The sequence below is a fragment of the Apostichopus japonicus genome, chromosome 3 (assembly GCF_037975245.1).
Source record: "Apostichopus japonicus isolate 1M-3 chromosome 3, ASM3797524v1, whole genome shotgun sequence".
NCBI lineage: Eukaryota > Metazoa > Echinodermata > Holothuroidea > Aspidochirotida > Stichopodidae > Apostichopus > Apostichopus japonicus.
This window is the reverse complement of record NC_092563.1, coordinates 24,391,941-24,414,218: the sequence shown is the minus strand read 5'-3', so window position 1 is coordinate 24,414,218 and position 22,278 is coordinate 24,391,941. Positions and strand designations below refer to the sequence as shown.

The window sequence follows — 22,278 nt, the reverse complement described above, 5'->3', positions numbered from 1 at the left end:
TAGGATGTGGCCTGTCGATATTTGAACATTTCATCTGCTGTTTTGAAACATATCCTTGAAGATCATTTGTGGGGCTTTGCAGGACAGTTCATAGGAAATATAAACTTTTGGAACTGCTGTAAGCCCTAAGATGCCTTTCACATCTTGTATAAAGCAAACTGCAAAATGACCTTTCTTCTTTGTTTTAGTTGATACAACACCCCCAACTATCATACAATGTCCAATGGATATAACCAGGATCATAGAAAGGGGTACTGCCACCCCTTTGGTAATAACATGGGACCCGGAACCTTTTGCAAATGATCTTAATCCACCGGTAACACTTGTTGCCTCACACGATTCAGGGGATTTATTCGACATCTCAACAACTACAGTGGTTTACACATTCCGGGACCGGTTTGAGAACGCCGCCAACTGTACCTTTGTTGTTGATATCATTGCAAGTAATGTGGTATTCGACTTCTACTTTGTTATGCTCTTTACATTTTAAATGCAATAAGTTTTTTATTATTAGAAAAAAAACTAACAAAGATTGTCGATTATACTGATTATGCACAAGCTAACGAAAATATAGACTAACAATAACTCTTGCCAAATATGATTTAGGATTTTGTCATTAGGTATAGTGCTATATGAACGCAGTAAAAGGGAATACCTTTAGTCAAATAACTCCTGAAATTGATATTTGACAGAATTTACATAAAAGTACAATTTTCCATTATACTTGTTACAGTGGAATCTTGAAACAAGCTTTTGAGGAATCACTCTTGATACAATTTGGCAGGATTCGAGTTCAGAAGCTGGAGAATTTTTACAACACATCACAATTGCCCAAAACTTGAACCAATAGAAAAGCAGAACATTGACATTGTACAGTAAACTATGTTTCACTGATTGGACTTTTGTGTTGCTATATGGACTTTTGTGTTGCTATATATATATATATATATATTTATATAAATATATGTATCTTTCCAATTCAACACTCCAAGTACATTAATATATCAAAAATTGAAATTAACTCAAGCAAATATTCGCCTTAATTTCCTTTTTATTCTGACTTATATCTACTTCAAATTTGTTTTAAAACATTAGATTGAATACATACCATGTAAAATATTCCCACATACTTTGTCACTTAGCAATTAATATCATTTTGCATTCTGAATGGATAGCGCTGATAAGAAAATTTCATCAACTCAAAAATGTCAAGTTTATGTGTAATTTTTGGATTAAATTCCTTGCATCATGACATCCTGAGTCAATATATTACTACTACTAATAATAATAATCATAATACGTAATATTACTTAATACTTAATACTAATTAATACGTAATATTAATATCCTATACATGTTTTGATAATTAACCAGTTGACAGAGTGCCACCAGAAGTGTTTGGATGCCCTGAAGATATCAACAGAGAAATAGAACTTGGCAGTGCAGATCCTATCATTTTTTGGGTGGAGCCTTTTGCTACAGATCTTGGTGAAGTAACCACTGTGAGAAGCCATGAACCCAGTACTCCCTTTCCGGTTGGGATTACTCAGGTTATATACACGTTTTCTGATGATGCTTCACCTCCAAACACTTCCCCTTGCCGATTCCTAGTAACGGTTACCACAGGTAAAATAACTTGTCGAACATTGCATCTCTTTTTTTGGCACGATATCTCAAAATAAACTTTTCTCATTATAACTTATTATGATTTATATCATCAGAGCAAACTTTTTTCATATAGTTTTCCCAACTGTCAAGTCCTTATCTCTGTAATTAAAGCAACTTTCCATGTTTTCCACCATTATAGTTTTACTCAAGATAAGATTCCATTGATCAAACTAAGACAAACTTCCATATTTTCATTTTCCACAAAGTGATGAGCTAGCTGAGCCAATGAGCTAGTAATGAATTATTCATTTATTCTCTGAATAAGTAATGAATAAATTGAGACATTTTCTTCAGTGATTCTCTTTGAAGCAATGAATTTACAGCTGTGTTGGTCACCTCCAGTAGCTTTTCACATTGCACATGTGAAGCTGGAAGCATGAACTGTTTATGGTCACACACATTAAGGATATTCTGCACTGGTATTTGAAAGAAGAGTTTGGGGTTCAAAGAGAAGATCATGTCATACCATTGATTAAGATTCTTTTACTTTTTTTTATTGTACTAAGAACCACTTAATTACATGAGTTCACGACAGGCATATATTACAGTGGTTTAACTATCTCGTATAACTGGAATGTGATAATGTCTCTATGATATTTCAACTGTAGTATCTGAAATATGATTCAATTTAACATGTTATGGTTGGAGATACAAACAGAAACTTTCTCAAGGAAATATTTAAGATTAGCTCTCATTGATTGATTTTCTAAGCAAGGAGTCCTCTCGGTGCTACGTGTTGACATTGATTTTGTTTTATTGAAATTTGAGCTTTGTCACAGTCAGTTGTAACACAGATTTTAAGGAATGTATGACCTATTTGTTTACTCTCTGTGGTATTTTTCCTTTTCTTTCATCTAGTTGACACAATTCCACCTGACATAAGCAACTGTCCAGAAGAAGGTGTCAGAGAACTAATTGAGTTGGGCACTCAAGGAGTAGTCATAACATGGACTGAGCCTTCCGCTACTGATATATCTGGGACAGCAAGGCTGATAGACAGTACCAGGAGATCAGGAGACTTTTTCCAGCCGGGCACTGAAGTGGTCACTTACACCTATTCTGATGCTTCCAACAATATGGCAACATGTACCTTTATCATTGTAGTTATCGAAGGTACTAACAAAATGGATCTAACTACTACGTTTGTCTCACATACCCTCAATCATACTGGCTGTTTTCTTTTGCTGCAAATGACTTGCTGAACTTGAAACAATTGAATTGTCTTCCAAACCATAAAAGATTATGGGTATGACGTTTCAGAACAGTAGTACTGCATGACTATGTTGCTATTGACTAGATGCATGCATGTGTCAGGCAAATCTTAGGACAAATTAATGCTTTGCATATGCATACAATGTACAATCACTGTAGAGGCTTGAAGATTTATTTTGGTATGACATATATAATAACTGACTGTACAGCTAGTAATTACAGAGATGATAACTTTGCTGGCCACTGTTAATCCCAGCTAGGTCATTGGCCACCTGATAGTAAGTCACACGTCACTAAAATAATTGATGGCCACTCAAACCATAACTCATCATACACTACTAACCACTTCATCTAGAGTGATTGACGATAACTACTGATGTGAATAGCCTACTGACTGCACCGGCAGTGATAACACAAATGATAACACAGATGCCCACTGAAACTCCCAAGTCATTACTAAAAGTCACTCAAATTACAGATGTCTCACTCAACACCATAACTCATTATACACTACTAACCACTACATCTAGAGTAATTGATGATAACTGCTGATGTGAATACTGACTGCACCGGCAGTGATAACACAGATGATAACACAAATGCCCACTGTAACTACCAAGTCACTCAAATTACTGATGGCCTCTCGAAACCATAACTCATTATACACTACTAACCACTACTTCTAGAGTGATAGATGATAACTGCTGATGTAAATACTGACTGCATCGGCAGTGATAACACAGATGCCCACTGTAACTACCAAGTCATTCAAATTACTGATGGCCTCTCAAAACAACAAATAACTTTACACTATCATCCACCGTTACTCCCAAGGCACTCCACTCTGATGCGAACTCCAAACCACCAAAAACTATATGGTGGAGACCCTTGTAAGTCTCTTTCTCTTTAAATAATATTCAAGATTTGTAGAATCAAAAGTTGAAGAAGATTTGAGAAAACTGCTGTGATGATCAGGGTTATCATAATCTTCCTTCTTTCAGTCGATACAACTCCTCCCCTGATCATTGAGCGGGTAGGCAACATTGAGCAAATAATTGAACGAGGTGTTCCTGGAATTGAAATAATTTGGCAGGAGCCGTCCTCCACAGATGTTTCAAATACTGATGTTTTGCTCTCAAGAAGTATTGCACCAGGATTCTTTTTCACTGCTGATGCAACAACTGTGATTTACACCTTTACTGATGAGACGGGAAACACGGCCACGGATTCATTTTGTGTGACTCTCATCGTTGGTGAGCGTCTTCCTTTTAAATCCGTCCTTCTTTCGGGATGGTTTTTAAACTGTGATTTATGTTGTTCTCAAAATGTTGTTTGCAGCATGAACAATATTAAAAGGATATTTAGTGTCCCTGCATTTTGTTTTGTAGTAATAATGAAATGATAAAACAGTCAATAATAAATGTGACGTGCTATAAATCAGATACTTAAAGTGATTATTGGAAAGTGGAAGGTTCAAAGAACATTTGATGTGATCAGATCTCACAAAAGGTAAAAGTGTTTTTCAATCATGCTCGGAGGATTATTCATTAATCACAAACGTGAAACAAAAGAACGGATCAGATTGCCTGACTTTCTCATCTCTTACATTGGGAGGATGAGATATTGTACTACCTTTGCCAGTTGTGCCATATATAGCTATTTCAGTTGTTATACAACAGCTGCCATGGTAATGGTTGATTTTCCTATCGAAATATGTAGTTGCCATGAGAACGGAGGTCGGAAGTCACATAGATAAATGGCAAATGTATATTTTATACTAGTACCCAGTCCTTAATTACAGGCCTCATGAAAATTAGGAGCATAAACCTATCCTTCACTAAACCGAGATCCAGCTTAGGCCACACTAGCCTGAACCTAACTGTTATGTTAGGACTGGGCAAATGGTTAATACAAATTGGCTACAAAGTAAAAATATTGGGTCTGGCCTGATCCAGTTATGTGTCAATACTTGGCATAATTGGCAGGGATAGAGGTTTCCAAAAATGTCTACTTGCCACACAGGGTTAGAACGAAAATGGGAAAGTTGCAGTTTTGATACGTGTTTCACTTTGGGTTCTTGCTCCAGCCTATCACTTGAAAACCTGTGCGTGTTTATGAGCCATATGTACGCTGCAGTGTGCCTAGGTGCGAAGCCTATGTCTATTTCCTGCGTCTAAGCGTGCAACAGGACAAAGTCGGCCTAGTCATGTATAATTATCTTCATGCGCCATTTGAATTTCACTAATTGACAATAAGTGGTAGTCTTTCTAGTGATAAAAGTTAGTATTAAATAAACGCAAAACAAATTACAATTTCCCAATAATTTTATCACTGCTAAAAGTATGATTCAGGAGTCAAGACTCCAAGCCTAGCTTTGTTCAGTGCTAGGTTCGCAAAAGAATGTAGTCATGTTATCTTCAAAAACATCATTGCCAGATTGCGTAGCTAAAAATAAATTTACTGATTTGAAATCAGTGTTTGCTTATGGTGATGAGATATGCAACTCATTGGATTGCCCTCTTGTCAATTGTGTTTCTAATACTCTCAGAGCTGTTCTTGCAAGGGTTTTGAATAATATTGGATGGATTGTGTAATAAGCATGAAAGAATGGTAGAAAATATGTGTAGCATGCTTTAAAAGTATAGTGGGTTATTTGTGGATAATAGTTCTGATTATGACACACAGTGATTATATATGATAACTAACAATCAGCTGTTGCTTGCTACTCCTATTAATAAAATAAAAGTTCATGAGTTTAGAAAGCCTTATTTCAGGTTCTTAGCAGAAAGACTAATTATTTTGTTCTAAGGAAGATTGTGCAAATATATTGTCGGCAAAGAATAGTGTGTGCTTTTATGGATGATGCTTTTCATGATACACAATGTCCGTGATATCTATCAAGTATGGTAACTTACAATCAGTTGCTGCTTGCTTCTCTAATTAATAAAAGGAAATAGTTAATGATGTTAGAGAGCCAAATGATAAGATTGTACAAGTCTATCGTCTGCCAAAGGTAATGCTAGCATATCTATTTGTCATCTCTGTTTGGCAAAGTAACTGTTGAGGAGTACTTATATTTGAAGTCACAGTTAACAAATATACTTATCATTGCAGAAAAAAGGGGAGAGGGAGGGGGAGAAGGGGGAGAGTGGAGGAGAAAAAGGAGAAAAAATGGAAACAAAAAAGAGGTGTAATTGAAATATATATCTAAAAAATGTAGAAATGTAGATAATTAGTTCTACCTCATGATGCCTTTGAATTTGCATAAGATGCTCTGGTTGTGCGATTCTGAAAAAAAACAAAACATATTTGTTACCATTGTGCTATATTATGAATGTGGTGCAGCTTCATGCCTGTAGTGCATGATATCCAACTGCATACCAATGCTCACTCTTTTCATTGCTTTCTCAGTGGATACTACTCCCCCAGATGTTTTTGGATGCCCAATGGACATCACAAGAGAAATAGAACTAGGTAGTGAAGATCCCGTCATCTTTTGGATTGAGCCGTTTGCAACTGACATTGGTGAAGTTACTACAGTTAGCACTCATCAGCCTGCCACTTCATTTCAGGTGGGCTCGACACTGGTTACTTACACGTTTACAGATGACGCGACTCCTCCTAACTCCGAGTTCTGTGAATTTATGGTGACAGTCTCGACAGGTATTTGAATATATTGTTTCCCTCTGAGTTTCTTTCTAATTCCATACTGTGTTATATATTAAATGCTGACTTAGAGCTGAATCAATTAAAATATATTTATTTCCTGGAAAACCTTGACAATGCATGGAAAATTCAAAACTGAGTAAGTTAGAAGGTAAAGTTTGAAAGTCGGGAAATAATAATAATAACTAAAATTTATAATGCGCTAATTATAAACAAAATAGTTGTCAAAAGCGCCGTACATATATAGTATATAGAAAAATAAGACATATCATTAAGTCATACAAATATGGGAAGACAAATGGAACTTTCTGCAAAAGACAGCAAGTTTAAAGAAAAATGTAATTGAAAAAATATATTGTGATGATATTCAGAGTAATTGTTACAAAACTAACAGGGCTTCTCAATGTGACTCATAGCACCCTGACAAAGGTATAAGAAAACTAACTCCACAAATGGAAGGACATGTTTGTTTTTTCTTTCTTGGATGTGATTTTGCATAATGACGTCTACAGGGAATGTAGATTGGAAGGGAAACTGCTAAATAGATTGAAGAACCAAACAAATATCCTGATGCCTGCCGCACTGTTTTATTTTTGCTTTTACTTAAATTTTTTATGTATTTTTGATTCACATTTGAGTATCATCTTGGAAATTTTGAAAGGAAAACTGCAGTTTTCTTCTCTCAGTTGTAGCTGTAAGAGAAGTGTAGAAAGAACGCAAATCTTAACGTTTTTTTTGTTTTTTTGTTTATTTATATTTTATTTCTCTTATATTTCTCTTGCATGTGCACAAAAAAAGTTAAATCAGAAGTGGTATCGTGGAAGGAAAAATTCTTAATGAAAGAAAAGACAATAAATTAATTAGAATAGGCACGACAAAATATTTATAATACATGGTGCAATTGAAGAAAATTATACCAATATTATTATTAATATTATTTGGTAAATCAACAATGGAAAGCTGACTGGGAAATTAGAAACAACAAAATTTCAAGGAAATACTTTTGAGTTAAACAAGAAATCTCAGCAATTGTAGGAGTTTGAAGTGGTATCAAATTTGCAAATCCACACGTTTTGATCTTAGTAGGACCAAGGGGTAGCTATAGGTAGTACCTTTGAGACATGTGCCTATAGATGCTGGCTGATTTGGTAGATTGAATAAAATGCTATTTTTTTCTCATCCAACTATGTCTCCATTTAGTAGAAAGTCAAAACAAGAAAATGATTGTAACAAGTTTGTTCATTTGTGTCAAACTTTGAGTCGAATAATTTGCACCTACAATGATATGTTCTTGAAATCTTTTAAAAATGAAGGTGACTTTTTCTTTAATACAGATACTTTAGCAAATTTGTGATTTAATATCATGTTAACTTGAGGTGCTTACCCCTTAATAGTTAATCTGAGAAGGATGCTTAGGCAAATTGGTTATTAGCTATTTTATCTTATTTCTTTCTGTATTCCAAAGTTGACACCACTCCACCTGCTGTCACTTGTCCTATGAATATCTTTGATACCGTTGAACTTGGTATTTCTGGACTTCCGATTACCTGGGTAGAGCCTGTGTTTTCAGACGTGTCTGGTACAGCTTTCGTGTCTGAAAGGTCAAACTTTCCAGGGGAATTTTTCTTGGTTGGAAGTACTGCTGTCATGTATTCAATATCCGATGCATCTCAAAATACTGCAATTTGTGCATTTACTATAACCATTTTGTCAGGTGAGTTCATGTACTTTTTTATTCTTGATGAGCTTTGCAAAACGTAGTCATTTTCTTTTTTAACTTTGTTGTTTATCGGTGTATTTGGCTATAGCTTGATCCGTCCATTTCAATCACGAATTCCTGTACTAGACGTAGTAGCTTGGTAAAGCTGTTTCTTCTTAGTTATCATTTAGAGGTTTAAAAAGTGGGATTGGAAACAAAACAAGTCTATCCGCTTTGACACATTTCATAGAATAGGAAGCACTAGCAACATATTTCTGGAAGAGTAACTTACCTTGAGACAATCATATCATAAGTAATTAAGCAGGGCTCTTCTGGAAAGCAGTGCTTCTGCACTGAGCAGGACTACCCTCATTAAAGATGACAATAATAAAAAATATAAAAAAATACACTGAAGTGATCTGTTAACTTGTAAAGGGAGAGTTTTTGCATACAATTTATTTGCTTCCTTCTTTCATTCATTAATTTTTTCTCCACAGTTCCACATTTGTACAGTATAGTTACTGTGCGGTTACAAAATATTGGCGTGCAAAATAGTAAAGCTGTAAGATCCAGTGTGGTTTCAAAATTAAATTGGCGTAAAAGTTGTTAAAGGAAGCCCCCCCCCCCAAAAAAAACACCCAAGGGCTAGTGGGGTGCAAGAAAGGTAAAGAGAAAGATTAAACACAAACAACAGCTTAGTCACAAAGTATGCAACCTTCAAAGGATGACTAAGTGTGGTCTGTCATAAACTGGGTAGAAAGATAACAACATGAGAAGTTGTCTCACAGTAAAATAAAAAAATTAACTTCATTGGTACTTGTCTGCCACCAATTTAACTTCAAATGGTTCTATTTGCTTACTTTTCCTTAAAATATAATATACATTGGTATCAAGCTTCCCTTCCAATGTATTCTGAATCCAATGAATGAGTGAATGATTTGTATGAGAATAGCAAGCAAGAAACATTTATATGTTAAAATAAGTAGACTAATAATTAATGATTTTATAGTGCTTTGGATGGGCCATGATTAATGAAAATATTGTTTACATATTAATTCTATAAATCTTAATTTTTATTGTTTTACTAGTGGATACAACTCCACCGTCAGTCACATGCCCAGCGGACATAACACGTGTTATTGAGCTAGGCGAAAGTGGAATAAACGTAGAATGGGATCTACCCTCCGGAACTGATCTGTCAGAACCTGTTACAATTGTTTCGACGACCCGTCAACCTGGCTCATTTTTTACTGTCGGCCAAATAGAGATTACCTACGTTCTAACAGATGCTGCCTCAAATCAAAACTCATGTAACTTTATGGTTACTGTTACTACTAGTGAGTTTCTGGACTTTTTTTGTCTTTTTATGTTAAATTTGTTTTAGCTCAAAAACCACAGCCTGTGATTAGACTGAAGACGTGTACCGGTCAAGCGGTGTGGTATAAATCTGCTCTTTGCACTTGAAAAATATTTGTGCAGCTCTCCTGTAAAATATGCTGCTCATTTTTCACTTAAAGAAACTCAATCTAACCAGTTTTACTTTGTAACGCTATTTTCTCTTGCTATGGGATCTACCCAGGGTTATTCGCATTAGATACGTGTTGAAGCTGAACACAAATGTTGAATAATTATGATCTACAATTGTCATGTAGTACATAATTGTTATTCCTTCCCCAGTGGATACAACTCCTCCCAGCATCATTGGCTGCCCAGGAACACAGGAAGCCACCATTGAATTTGGCCTGCAAGGAATCGAAGTGTCGTGGATAGAACCAACAGCTTTTGACATATCTAATGTAGCCAACCTAGTGTCAGTATCAGCACTTCCAGGTTCCCTCTTCATGGTTGGCGATACCAATGTGACTTATGTATTCGCAGATAGCAGTGGAAATTTGGCCACGTGCTCCTTCATAGTCACAGTTTTAACGGGTGAGAAACAAGCAAATTCAGCCTGTAAATGTGAAATACAGGGAAAACTTGATCTTTCTTCTCAAAAAGCAAAGGAAGTGGTTTTCATCATTGATTTTTCAAGAGCAACACACGTTGCCCTAAGTTGATATCAATTTCAAATGATTTAAAGTACCTATCGTTATGAGCCTCCAATGTATTTCAGATATGGGTTACTATAGACTATTAATTGTCTTCAGTGAAATAAAACGAAAAGAATCAAATGTGTATTGATATTTAACTATATAGGTGACCAATGCTCTAACATTTTTTTCTTGGGGAGTAAGAGGGGGGGGGGCTATATTGATGACCCTTGTTTTGAGTGGGTGGGGGCACAAGTTGGACCCTGTGCAAGACACTGCATTTATCACACCGAGCAATGTTATTGCCAAATTTCATATTGGCAATTTAATTGCTCAAGACTGACCAAGGCTGATTTGGTGGGCTGTAATAATGTATTTCATCCCATGCAATGAATACATACATGCATAGCATAGCATAGTGAACAATTTTTCTCTTTGAATATTAATCAGTGCTTCGAATCACATCTTTTCATACAGGGATCAGATATTGAAATTAACGAATATCACCTAATGATATTATTTAATAAATTATATTAGACTTAACAGTATATTACATTTTCATTTTAATGTTGAACAATAATGTTTAACATGTTTTCCTTCCATCAGAGGATACCACACCACCAGAAATACCAAATTGTCCGAACACTATACAAGAAACAATTGAGTTGGGCAGTGATGACCCGATAATTGTATGGGTTGAACCAGTTGCTACAGACCTCAGCGGTGCCTCAGTTTTCAGTAACAGCCATACCTCAGGCAGTACTTTTCAAGTGGGAGAAACAGTGGTCACCTACTTATTCAGTGATCCTTTCGGGAATATGGCAGTGTGCTCTTTCTCAGTTGTTGTGAATACAGGTATGAGGAGCATAAACTACATTTATAGTGTCAAAGAGGTATACTAGCTTACTGTATTTCATGGACATATTTTTTGTTAAGAACATCATTGAAAAATTAACTAAAGCTCAGCTGTTTGAGACATTGCAATATATACCAAGATTTGGATCCAGGTTTTAGGGAGAGGAGGGAGGTGGTGTGTAACCCCACCCCCACCCATTTTAACATCACATAAGAATTCAAAAGTAGGTATCAGCACAAAAACTTTCATTTGGACCTGGGCAAGGATGCTTCTAGACCACTTGCATTAGAAATTGGCTTCAATGACCCCAGGGTCACATCCCGCCCCTTTTGAAAGCTAAGTATAATTAAAGAGCTATATTTATTTTCTTATATATCCTGCCAAAAGGGTCTCTGAAGTTAACGGCAAGACATAAACATTATTTATTACACGATAGCTTACAAATAAAGCCGCCATTCCAATGGGAATCAGACCCTGATTTCTGATTTAAAGACATGGATGTTCATGTGGCTCTCAATGAAATTCCAAGCAGTTGAAATAAGAATTAGTTTGAGTAGTATGATGTAGATCCACTGCTACATGTTACTGCTGGTTGATCTTCGTGCATAGAATTTTTTGGCCCATGTATTTGCATTTTTTCTCCCTACAGTTATCACAGTTGACGTATTAGGCTACAATAGTTAATAGTCCAGTGGTAAATTTTGTAGGAGTAGCTTAATAATCATAATGACTATTCCTATCCTTTATCCTTCTTTATTTGTCTTCATATTTTATTCTTTTTTAGATGTAATCCAGTGATTAAATACTTTTACCTTAGACAGAGATAAAAGAATTCTATTATTTAAGGGAAGAGAGCGGCTAAAAAGTTTAAATAGAATATTTGTCTAGAATGCCCCTGTTTCATATTTAACATTCTTTATTACCTATACATGTATTCTACTGATCCTAATGAATATCTTTTATTGTAGTGGATACCACCCCACCAGTCATCTCAAATTGCCCTGTAAACCAGGATGTAGTGGTTGAACTAGGAGACGAAAGTGGGACGGCCCAATGGGGAGAACCGACTGCAACAGATTTATCAGGAGTAGCTATCCTATCGACAAGGACCCATATACCGGGGGAGACCTTTCCAGTGGGTCAGACAGTAGTGATGTACATATTCACTGATCCCAGCATGAATTCAGACTTATGCCAATTTGTTGTAATTGTTCGAACAGGTGATTCAAAAGTTAATTTCACCCTTTACTTATAAAATCACACACTGCTGTTTTATTTCTCTCTCTTTAAAAAGCAATGTTTGCAGTCCTGAAGTTAAATAATTTGCCTCTTAATCCTGTTAAAGTTTCTGTCAGTTGCTTTCTTGATATTGTTTCAGAATTGTTTTCTTTTAGCCCTTGAAATTGTATGAACTGGACGTTATTCGATAGTATCCAGAAGTCTGATCTTCCTATTATACCTTTAAGACGGAAGTTGTGTAATTCCATGATGGGTAATTTTGGCCTATTGTGGGCTGATAGTGACGTTACAGAATGATTAAAGTGCTGAAATTCCTGCAATGGGACAGGAACTTAATGAAATGCAAATATAAGTATCAAAATGATGTAAGTTGAGTATCAGACGATAAAGAAAGGCACAGTGAGGAGTAGAACAATACATTGGCATTTTTTATCCTTTTCTTGCAGATTGAGCGCTGACATTGAAAATAACATTTGCTGATATTGTCAGAATACTTCAAAATTATTTTGCCCAAAGTCCAACATATGATTTATACTACTTGTAAAGAAATTTAGAAACTGACACTTCAGACTGCCTGAACCTTGCTGTAGGTTACCCGAATGTTCAAGTTTGTCGGCTCAGAAAGTTCATGTCAATTGAAAGGTCGTTTACTACAAGTGAATTAAAGTAGTAAATTAACTTTTTTCTCAGTTTTGACAGTTAGTAGTCTCAGGATTAGACAACTGACCCCTCACCCTGTGCCCAAACAAGAGCAAGTTCAAAACGGTTTTAAGAAAAATGTGTTTGATTTGCCAGATTATTTGTTTGAATTTCAATCAATTTTCTTTTTCTTCTTTGTTTGCTTATCTTTGAAGTTGATAGTATCAATCCAGTATGTCAAGATGTTCCAGAAGGTATTTCTGTTATGTTGGAATTAGGGGAACAAGGTGTAACAGTTGAATGGACACCACCAACTTGTTTTGATTTGTCCGGTGTGACTACCTTGACACCATCTCATCTCTCAGGATCCTTCTTCCTCATTGATACCACAACAGATGTTACATTTACTTGCGTGGACCCTGCCGGACTGACAGGAATGTGTTCATTCCCAGTCGTTATAATTCCAAGTAAGCACGTCTGCATTTTAAATGTACATTCGTTTTTACACAGAATACTGACTTGGAATTTTGGGATGCATGCTGAAATTGGCCAAGAGCTTTATTAGTTTCACAAATGGATAATAAATAACATTTATTGGGAATAGAGATTAGCAGCTATGACTTATTTTGTTCAGGTAATGTTTCAACAGTAGAATGGATGCTAAGGTGGCTGAAACATCCTGCAGCCGAGCTGCACACGATGCATTCTATTTGCACTTTTCAGTTTCAAAAAATAGGTGCTGCTGGTCTGCCAAGGTAATCTCTGTTAATTTGTTTTGAGTCAACCTTGCTGCAGGGGATTTTGCAGCTGCTGTTAGCTTTCCCTTTTGACACAGTGCCTTAATTGCTCTGTGTTTAAAAATGTCCATGTGCTGTTTAATGCAAAGGATTGCCAAAGAGTATGGGGTCCATCAATAGTTGATACAATTTTGTATCTGGTCTGTAAAAAACTTTGCTTAAAGATATGACTGTGAAACTGCTATCTTCCTCATCATTGTCATATCTTGAATGGGATACTTGCCTCTTTCCAGTTGACACCATAGCCCCTCGGATCATCAGCTGCCCCTCTCAAGAGTCTACGATTGTAACCATCGAACTAGGAGAACCTGGGGTTATGGTTACATGGCAGGAACCGATGGTATCAGACTTGTCTGAAGTAGTGCTGGTGTCCCAATCACATATGTCCAATCAATTCTTTGTGGTAGGACCCACAACAGTAACTTATGTCTACAGAGATTCCAGTAACAACATGGCTAACTGTCAATTTGTTGTTTCCGTACAAACAGGTTGGTATCATTCCTTATGCATACTAAGATATTGCACAATAAGTTTGCTTGTCCCAAAATGTTGTTTAAGTTTCCTTTTATATGGGACACATATCATTTTCCTATACTATATTTTAGTAATCTATTCGTATGTTGTGTTCAGTTAAAATTGATGTAGTTGTTAATTTGCTATTACATTAATTTGTTGTGTAAATATTTATCCAGATGTTTCACCGGTATATATGTATATATATGTTGCACCAGTAAATATATTGTAATGTAATTAATAAAAAAAATTAACGAAGTCAGATGGGAGCTTAGTGAAAAAAAGTGAAGATAATTATAAATGCTAACAGCAAGTGCATAATCCTTACGTGTACAGTGCCCTTTCATTGATCTTACTTGACATTGGTATTAAACCAAAGATAGTACAAGATTTCAAGTTGTAAACCTAGTTTGGTATATTTGAGATGGCAGAGAACGTTTTCGTGAGTTCTGAAAGCTATAAATGTCAGCATGTATCAGTTTAGCGAATGGGCATTTGCTAGTTTCCTAGTGGTGGGTATGAGATCCAACTGAGTTGTGCAGTATAGAAGCTAGAAGGCAAAGTGATCATGTGACATCACAAGCTTGTTTGTACTGATTTCTACTGTTGGGCTCATTTTCAATTTCTCTCAACCTGTTGCACTCAGAAGTGTGTTTCTCTTCTTATGTTTTATATTTTGTGCAATAAATATGAACTCCTGATTTTGAGCTATGCCAGTATACTAACAGGTGCTAACAGTCATATTACTAATAACAAGTCTGAAATTGTTCTTAACTAATAATTAGTAACATAAATGCAAAACTGCCCCCAACCTGTGTCACCTGTGTGCTTGCAATTCAATCTGATTAAGAAGTCACTTAATCATGAAAATGACAAAGTGTTCACTATTTTAATTTTAATTCTGTTTCAACTGGTTTTCATGTGCTGAGATATATTCAGTGGTTGGACATTCTTATCATCATCAGTTACTACAAGTCCTGATGTCTTTTATTATTCAAAAAGCTTTAAGTTTTGAGTTTATCATAAACAGATATGTTTCAAAAGTTTGCCATTTTAGACTGAAAGACTTAACTTCAAACTAAAAATGTCTTGTCTTGTCATTTCAAGGAATAAGTTTAAAAAAACCTTGCATTATTTTACTGAAATTGCTATTTTTTCTGCACTTATGATGGGGTTAAAGCAATGCCCTCAGCAGGTTTAAGTGCATGCAAGTTTCCAGATAGATACTTATCATAAACCTGTTGTTGTATGGACATCAATTTATATTCACTCTCAGCTGTATACAGAACCCTGAAGTGCTAGTCTTAATACAGCCTAATATATATCTTGAATACTACTTGCTTCCTTGACTTTCAGAGAATTGAAACTTCTACTTGTTTCACTCTTTTCTTCAAAACAGCGCTTACTATGCTAACAATGTTGTAGACATTACCACTTATATCCACTACTTCTTGCATTTGTATAATGCACAATCTATCAGGGTTTCCTACAACATATGCACTGACTTCCTTTTTAGGGATAAAGGAACAGCAAGACATAAATAAGAGCTAGTGAGAATCGTGCTTTTATGAAAAAATGTTTTCCTTGTCAGATGTGGAAAATATGCTCACGCTTCATTTAAATTACTTTGAACAGTTTTATTAAACCAAACCAAAGGTGTTAAACAATTTTATTGAGATTTTTACATAAATAAACTTCTCCTTTTTTCAGTTCAGAAACATTAAATCTTACTGCAAACAGTAACATACATTTTCAGGACCTTCCTACTAGCTATAAAAGAGATTTAGGATCATAGGTGTTTGTCTTAATGTAGTTCGAAGTAAATCCAAAGCATTGACGATTATCATTTGTGTCTCTTCTCAATCACCGCCTTTCTTCATTCATCCTTCAGTCATCTGAAGTATTGCTTGAATTTCATTTGCATTTAAGCTTCACTGTATGAGCTTGAAACTCTTGGAACCTTTATACTCCGGTATTATATCAATAATTGAAATGATCATTTACATTTTTACATTCAAAATCTGATCGTGTAACTCTTTGCAGTTGATACAGTTGCTCCAATCATCAGTTTGTGTCCAGTTGAGCAAACTATTCAAGTTGAATTGGGAGTTACTTCGGCTGTGGCATTCTGGGTGGAACCAACAGCCACTGATGTTTCAGGAACAGCAACGTTATTGTCAAGATCAATTGGTCCTGGAGAATCTGTTCCTTTGGGAACCACCATAGTTAACTACATCTTTACTGATGCCAGCTCAAACACTGCAACATGTACTTTCTCCATAACTGTTAGTCCAGGTAAAACAAGTTTTCTTTGGGTAACTTTTAGAAAATATAGAGTTTATATTCAATATCAGATATATAAACTGATTGCTGCTTAAGAGGTATCATTTACGCAATATGGTAGATTGTTCGAATGTGTCGCAAAATTAACATAGTGTAGCATGTGGCAGTATTTCTTGGGTAAATTATCTGCAACTTTTCAATTAGTTGAGATCAACTTTAACCACGTTGTTATCATATTCCTAATTCAAATAACAGAGTGTCATATGGGGGTGTTTTGAAGAAATTTCCAAAATGGCTTACTTTCATACTGTTGTTTTTATGTATTATAGTGGACACAACACCACCTGTAGTAGTATGTACAGAAGATGTACCGTTTGAAGTTGAGCTTGGTACCACTGGGACTATTGCAGTGTGGACAGAGCCAACAGCTACAGATATCTCTGGAGTTACATCCCTTACAGAGAGATCTCATAGCCCAGGGTCATTCTTCTCTGTTGGAAAAACTACTGTGACATATGTGTTTTCTGATAATACTGGCAACTCAGCAACTTGTATATTTTGTGTATGCATAACAACAGGTTAGCATATTTCAGTACATGATGTTGTAACTGGGTGAACATTTAGTTCATATATCCGTATTGAATCTTTACAGTTAAGAAGACTACATTTGGTCATTTGAAACCATATACATGTGATGATTGTGGATAAACATTTCTCTTATGAATTAGATACACAGAGATTTACTAGACAGCCATAGAATTGTTGCATCCATTCCTTCACTAATTTAAGTCCTCATTCAGTGGTTGCACAGCAGCAATTTTAGTAGGTCAAAGGATCCTGGTTCCTTGTAGGTATTGTACCAAAACCAATTGTAGTTCTTCATTGATGAGCTTTGATTCTTTCATATCGATGACGTTTGTTTACACATTCTCATAGTCACTTAATAGCTACCAGTCTCTTGTCTTTGCCCTATAAGTAAAACCCATATCTCTGAATATGTGACTTGAAAATGATTTACCCTTTCTTTCACAGTTGATACAACACCACCAACTTGCGCAAATGTTCCTCAAGGAGTATCTGGTGTAGTAGAACTTGGAGTGACGGGCACATTAGTAGACTGGGTAGAACTAACATGTGAAGATCAATCTGGAACAGCATTTGTGACTGAGCGAACACATGTTCCATCTTCATTCTTTGAAGTTGGAATGACAACAGTGACTTACACTTGTACTGATACTTCAGGAAACTCACAGTTATGTCCGTTTGTAGTTACTGTAATAACAGGTAATGGTGGTTTCCAGACTTGATATTGATTGACTCAGTGGTGAAACATGTCACATAAATGATCATAGTGCGTATGCTGAAATATGAAAGATCATTTATTGATTAAAACTTTAATCTTCACTGTATATTTGTGGGTAATGTAATTGATCTTGTTGTCTCTGATTTGTGATGAAAATGGCAGTAGAGGTAAAAAACAATGGGTAACGTAGAAGGTGTTTTGTTTGTTTGTTTGTTTATGAGTCATGACTGTTTCTTTATGATCTGATCTCTTTGGTTTCAAGTCTATTATACCAGAGTTTGTAAGTGATTGAAAAACTCAGAATTAATCCTTAAAGTCACTTTGGTTGTTTATATTGAACAAACTATTTTGTCACTCATATTCTTGATGACTTTTGTTTCTTTGATACCAACTTGATTTAATACTTCATTCACCTCCTATATGATTATTTTGTTATTTACCGCTTTGAAATAATCTACTTTAAGATGACTGCTTGTTATTTTTCCTTCCCAGAGGACACAACTGATCCTACATGTGTGAATCTTCCAACTGGTGTAGCTGAGTTAGTTGAGTTGGGTGTTCCTGGAGCCATTGTAAACTGGCAAGAACCAACATGTGACGACCTTTCGGGAACAGCAACGGTGACAATGAGATCAAATGCCCCCTTTTCATTTTTCTCGGTGGGAATGACAGTTGTGACCTACACCTGTACAGATCAGGCAATGAACAGTGGAATGTGTTCCTTCACAGTCACTGTAACTGCTGGTAATTAATATTGTCTAAGTTACAGAAATATCTAGTTTAATTTGAATTAACTTGAAAGTAATTGCTATTTCTTATAGAAATCTCTCTCTTTCATCTGGTTTCACAACCTATAAACACAGCAGTGAAGAGTTGACATCATTTTGATGAAGTATCTTGCAATTTATATTGAAGAGATTTCCTTATCATATAAGTTTCAGCGGAAATGGTTTATTTGTGGACAGATCTCAAGAGCTAAAGGATCCTTATGTGGAGCTGAATCTTCAGCCAATGTGCCTGTGGGGACTAAATCATGATTTGGCAAAACTTAATAGACATCTGAACGACACTGTACAACCTTTGACTGCACTGACTGACTTCATTTTCCCTTCAGTCGATAGAACGGCACCGATGTGTGAGAATGTTCCAATGGGCCCTGTTGGACAAGTAGAAGTTGGTATGGCAGCTGGGACTCAAGTCAGCTGGCAAGAACCAACCTGTAATGATATATCTCAAACAGCAACTGTAACAGATAGGACGTTCCCTCCAGGCTCATTCTTTACTGTGGGACAGACAGAAGTTATATACACTTGTACTGATGCCTCAGGGAACAGTGAAATGTGTGTCTTTAGTGTCACAGTTTTTGAAGGTAACAGTTTCATATTATAGAGCAGCTTTTCAAACTATTTTATTTGCATCTGAGAGTTGTAACTGAAGATCAACTTTGGCTGAATAGCTTTTCAGTCCAACTGAGGTGGTTATCATTTACATATGAGGTAAGAAAATTGTGTATTTGCTAACTTTCAACATACTTGTGGAGGAAAACAAATAGCGATAGTTTGGTTAATCAAGCACTATTTTGCTCAGCTTGTGTCTCGTGAGCTAATAATATGATCAAGACTGTCATCTCCCTTAATTGTGGCTCTCATGTATAATGTTAGTACTGTAGTTTATATCTGATAACCATGTTGTTTCTATTAATGAAATCAAATCCTTAAATTCCTCTGTTCTTGTTACATTTTGCATTTATTGCTGAAGGTATTCTTTGTTGTTCCTGCTGACCCCCTTTATGTTTTTTGACAGCTTAATTTCTTTCATCTTGTCATACTCTATTCGTATCTTGATTGACAGTGGACACAACACCACCTGAATGTACTAACCTACCAAATGATATTAGACAAATCGTAGAGCTTGGAACAGCTGGTACTGAAGTCTCCTGGATAGAGCCTACTTGTTTTGATCTGTCAGGAACTGGTCGAATTTCTATGCAATCAGCCACCTCGCCGTTTTTCTTTTCTGTTGGGATGATGCTTGTCACATATACATGCACCGATGCTTCGTCAAATCAGAATACTTGCTCCTTCACAGTGACCATAGAAACTAGTAAGAACATATCAATATTCATCATATATTCTCTCTAGATACCCATGTTAACCTATAGAAGTATTAATTGTGCTATTTAAGTGTTTCTGTGTATACGGTAACGAGATTATCATGTGAAGTTTTCAATCAATGGACGATAACAGGTAATACTAGCATTTAGTATGCTTCACTTGTCAATAAAAGCAGGCTGGGTTGTCTGCCAAATTGACTTTTGATTATGTATATTTTTCAGAAGCCACAATATTTGTTCTGTTTTTTTCTCTGAACTTGCTCAAGTTTGTTAATGAAATGAATGTCAATGTCAAACCTTTGTGAATGTGAATGTCAAACCTTTGCAGCTTACCACATTTTTCATAATCTGCTCCCAGCAAATTTCTTTGCTAACAATTCTGAAATCCACAAGTATAACACTATGTCGGCTGATAACCTTCACACCTCTCGTTTTAGAACTAAAACTGCAAATCATTGTTTGAGAATTTGTGGAAATTTTTCTTGGAACTCATCGTCACAGGATATTAAACATTATAGCACTATTACATCTTTCATAAGAAAATTAGGAAATATCTATCTGAGAAATTACCACATTTCCCTCTTCTGCATTTCTTTTGTTATATTTTGATTTGTTATGATCTTAGTATATACATTTCCTTATCCATTTGTATTGTTTTGACTGCATGTGACGTGCTAGACAAGCCTAAAAAGGATTCTTTAGGTCACTTTCTTTACAATGTACCTAAACGTCGTATTAATTAATATATGCTTGTTTTACGTTTGTACGTTTTGATAAACAAATAAATGAAATGAAATTCTTAGTACATGGTATCATATGAGTTGTCTGAACATCCAGAATTGTGGAATGAAATTGAACAGATGAAGGCAAACTTTGCATAACCACCGTGATTTTGGTGGATTAGTTGTTGAGTGTATATTGAATGTCTAGATTTTACCAACCATTTCTATAATATGCCTTCAGTCTACTATAAAATACAAATTATGATCGTGTTACTCTTTGCAGTTGATACAGTTGCTCCAATCATCAGTTTGTGTCCAGTTGAGCAAACTATTCAAGTTGAATTGGGAGTTACTTCGGCTGTGGCATTCTGGGTGGAACCAACAGCCACTGATTTTTCAGGAACAGCAACGTTATTGTCAAGATCAATTGGTCCTGGAGAATCTGTTCCTTTGGGAACTACCATAGTTAACTACATCTTTACTGATGCCAGCTCAAACACTGCAACATGTACTTTCTCCATAACTGTTAGTCCAGGTAAAACAAGTTTTCTTTGGGTAACTTTTAGAAAATATAGAGTTTATATTCAATATCAGATATAGAAACTGATTGCTGCTTAAGAGGTATCATTTACGCAATATGGTAGATTGTTCGAATGTGTCGCAAAATTAACATAGTGTAGCATGTGGCAGTATTTCTTGGGTAAATTATCTGCAACTTTTCAATTAGTTGAGATCAACTTTAACCACGTTGTTATCATATTCCTAATTCAAATAACAGAGTGTCATATGGGGGTGTTTTGAAGAAATTTCCAAAATGGCTTACTTTCATACTGTTGTTTTTATGTATTATAGTGGACACAACACCACCTGTAGTAGTATGTACAGAAGATGTACCGTTTGAAGTTGAGCTTGGTACCACTGGGACTATTGCAGTGTGGACAGAGCCAACAGCTACAGATATCTCTGGAGTTACATCCCTTACAGAGAGATCTCATAGCCCAGGGTCATTCTTCTCTGTTGGAAAAACTACTGTGACATATGTGTTTTCTGATAATACTGGCAACTCAGCAACTTGTATATTTTGTGTATGCATAACAACAGGTTAGCATATTTCAGTACATGATGTTGTAACTGGGTGAACATTTAGTTCATATATCCGTATTGAATCTTTACAGTTAAGAAGACTACATTTGGTCATTTGAAACCATATACATGTGATGATTGTGGATAAACATTTCTCTTATGAATTAGATACACAGAGATTTACTAGACAGCCATAGAATTGTTGCATCCATTCCTTCACTAATTTAAGTCCTCATTCAGTGGTTGCACAGCAGCAATTTTAGTAGGTCAAAGGATCCTGGTTCCTTGTAGGTATTGTACCAAAACCAATTGTAGTTCTTCATTGATGAGCTTTGATTCTTTCATATCGATGACGTTTGTTTACACATTCTCATAGTCACTTAATAGCTACCAGTCTCTTGTCTTTGCCCTATAAGTAAAACCCATATCTCTGAATATGTGACTTGAAAATGATT

General features: G+C 35.7%; 1 protein-coding gene across 1 annotated transcript in view; it reads left to right on the top strand.

Moving 5' to 3' along the window:
* LOC139965574 (uncharacterized) overlaps positions 1-22,278 on the top strand; it is an 83,436-nt gene that overhangs the window by 11,986 nt on the left and 49,172 nt on the right. Inside the window, exons 4-23 of the mRNA XM_071968086.1 lie at positions 189-443; positions 1,375-1,626; positions 2,527-2,781; positions 3,882-4,133; positions 6,292-6,543; positions 8,012-8,260; positions 9,334-9,582; positions 9,923-10,174; positions 10,882-11,130; positions 12,100-12,351; positions 13,225-13,476; positions 14,040-14,294; positions 16,363-16,614; positions 16,932-17,180; positions 17,635-17,886; positions 18,398-18,649; positions 19,020-19,274; positions 19,757-20,008; positions 21,024-21,275; positions 21,593-21,841. Coding sequence (XP_071824187.1) covers positions 189-443; positions 1,375-1,626; positions 2,527-2,781; positions 3,882-4,133; positions 6,292-6,543; positions 8,012-8,260; positions 9,334-9,582; positions 9,923-10,174; positions 10,882-11,130; positions 12,100-12,351; positions 13,225-13,476; positions 14,040-14,294; positions 16,363-16,614; positions 16,932-17,180; positions 17,635-17,886; positions 18,398-18,649; positions 19,020-19,274; positions 19,757-20,008; positions 21,024-21,275; positions 21,593-21,841 — 5,037 coding nt within the window. The remainder of the gene's footprint in view (positions 1-188; positions 444-1,374; positions 1,627-2,526; positions 2,782-3,881; positions 4,134-6,291; positions 6,544-8,011; positions 8,261-9,333; positions 9,583-9,922; positions 10,175-10,881; positions 11,131-12,099; positions 12,352-13,224; positions 13,477-14,039; positions 14,295-16,362; positions 16,615-16,931; positions 17,181-17,634; positions 17,887-18,397; positions 18,650-19,019; positions 19,275-19,756; positions 20,009-21,023; positions 21,276-21,592; positions 21,842-22,278) is intronic.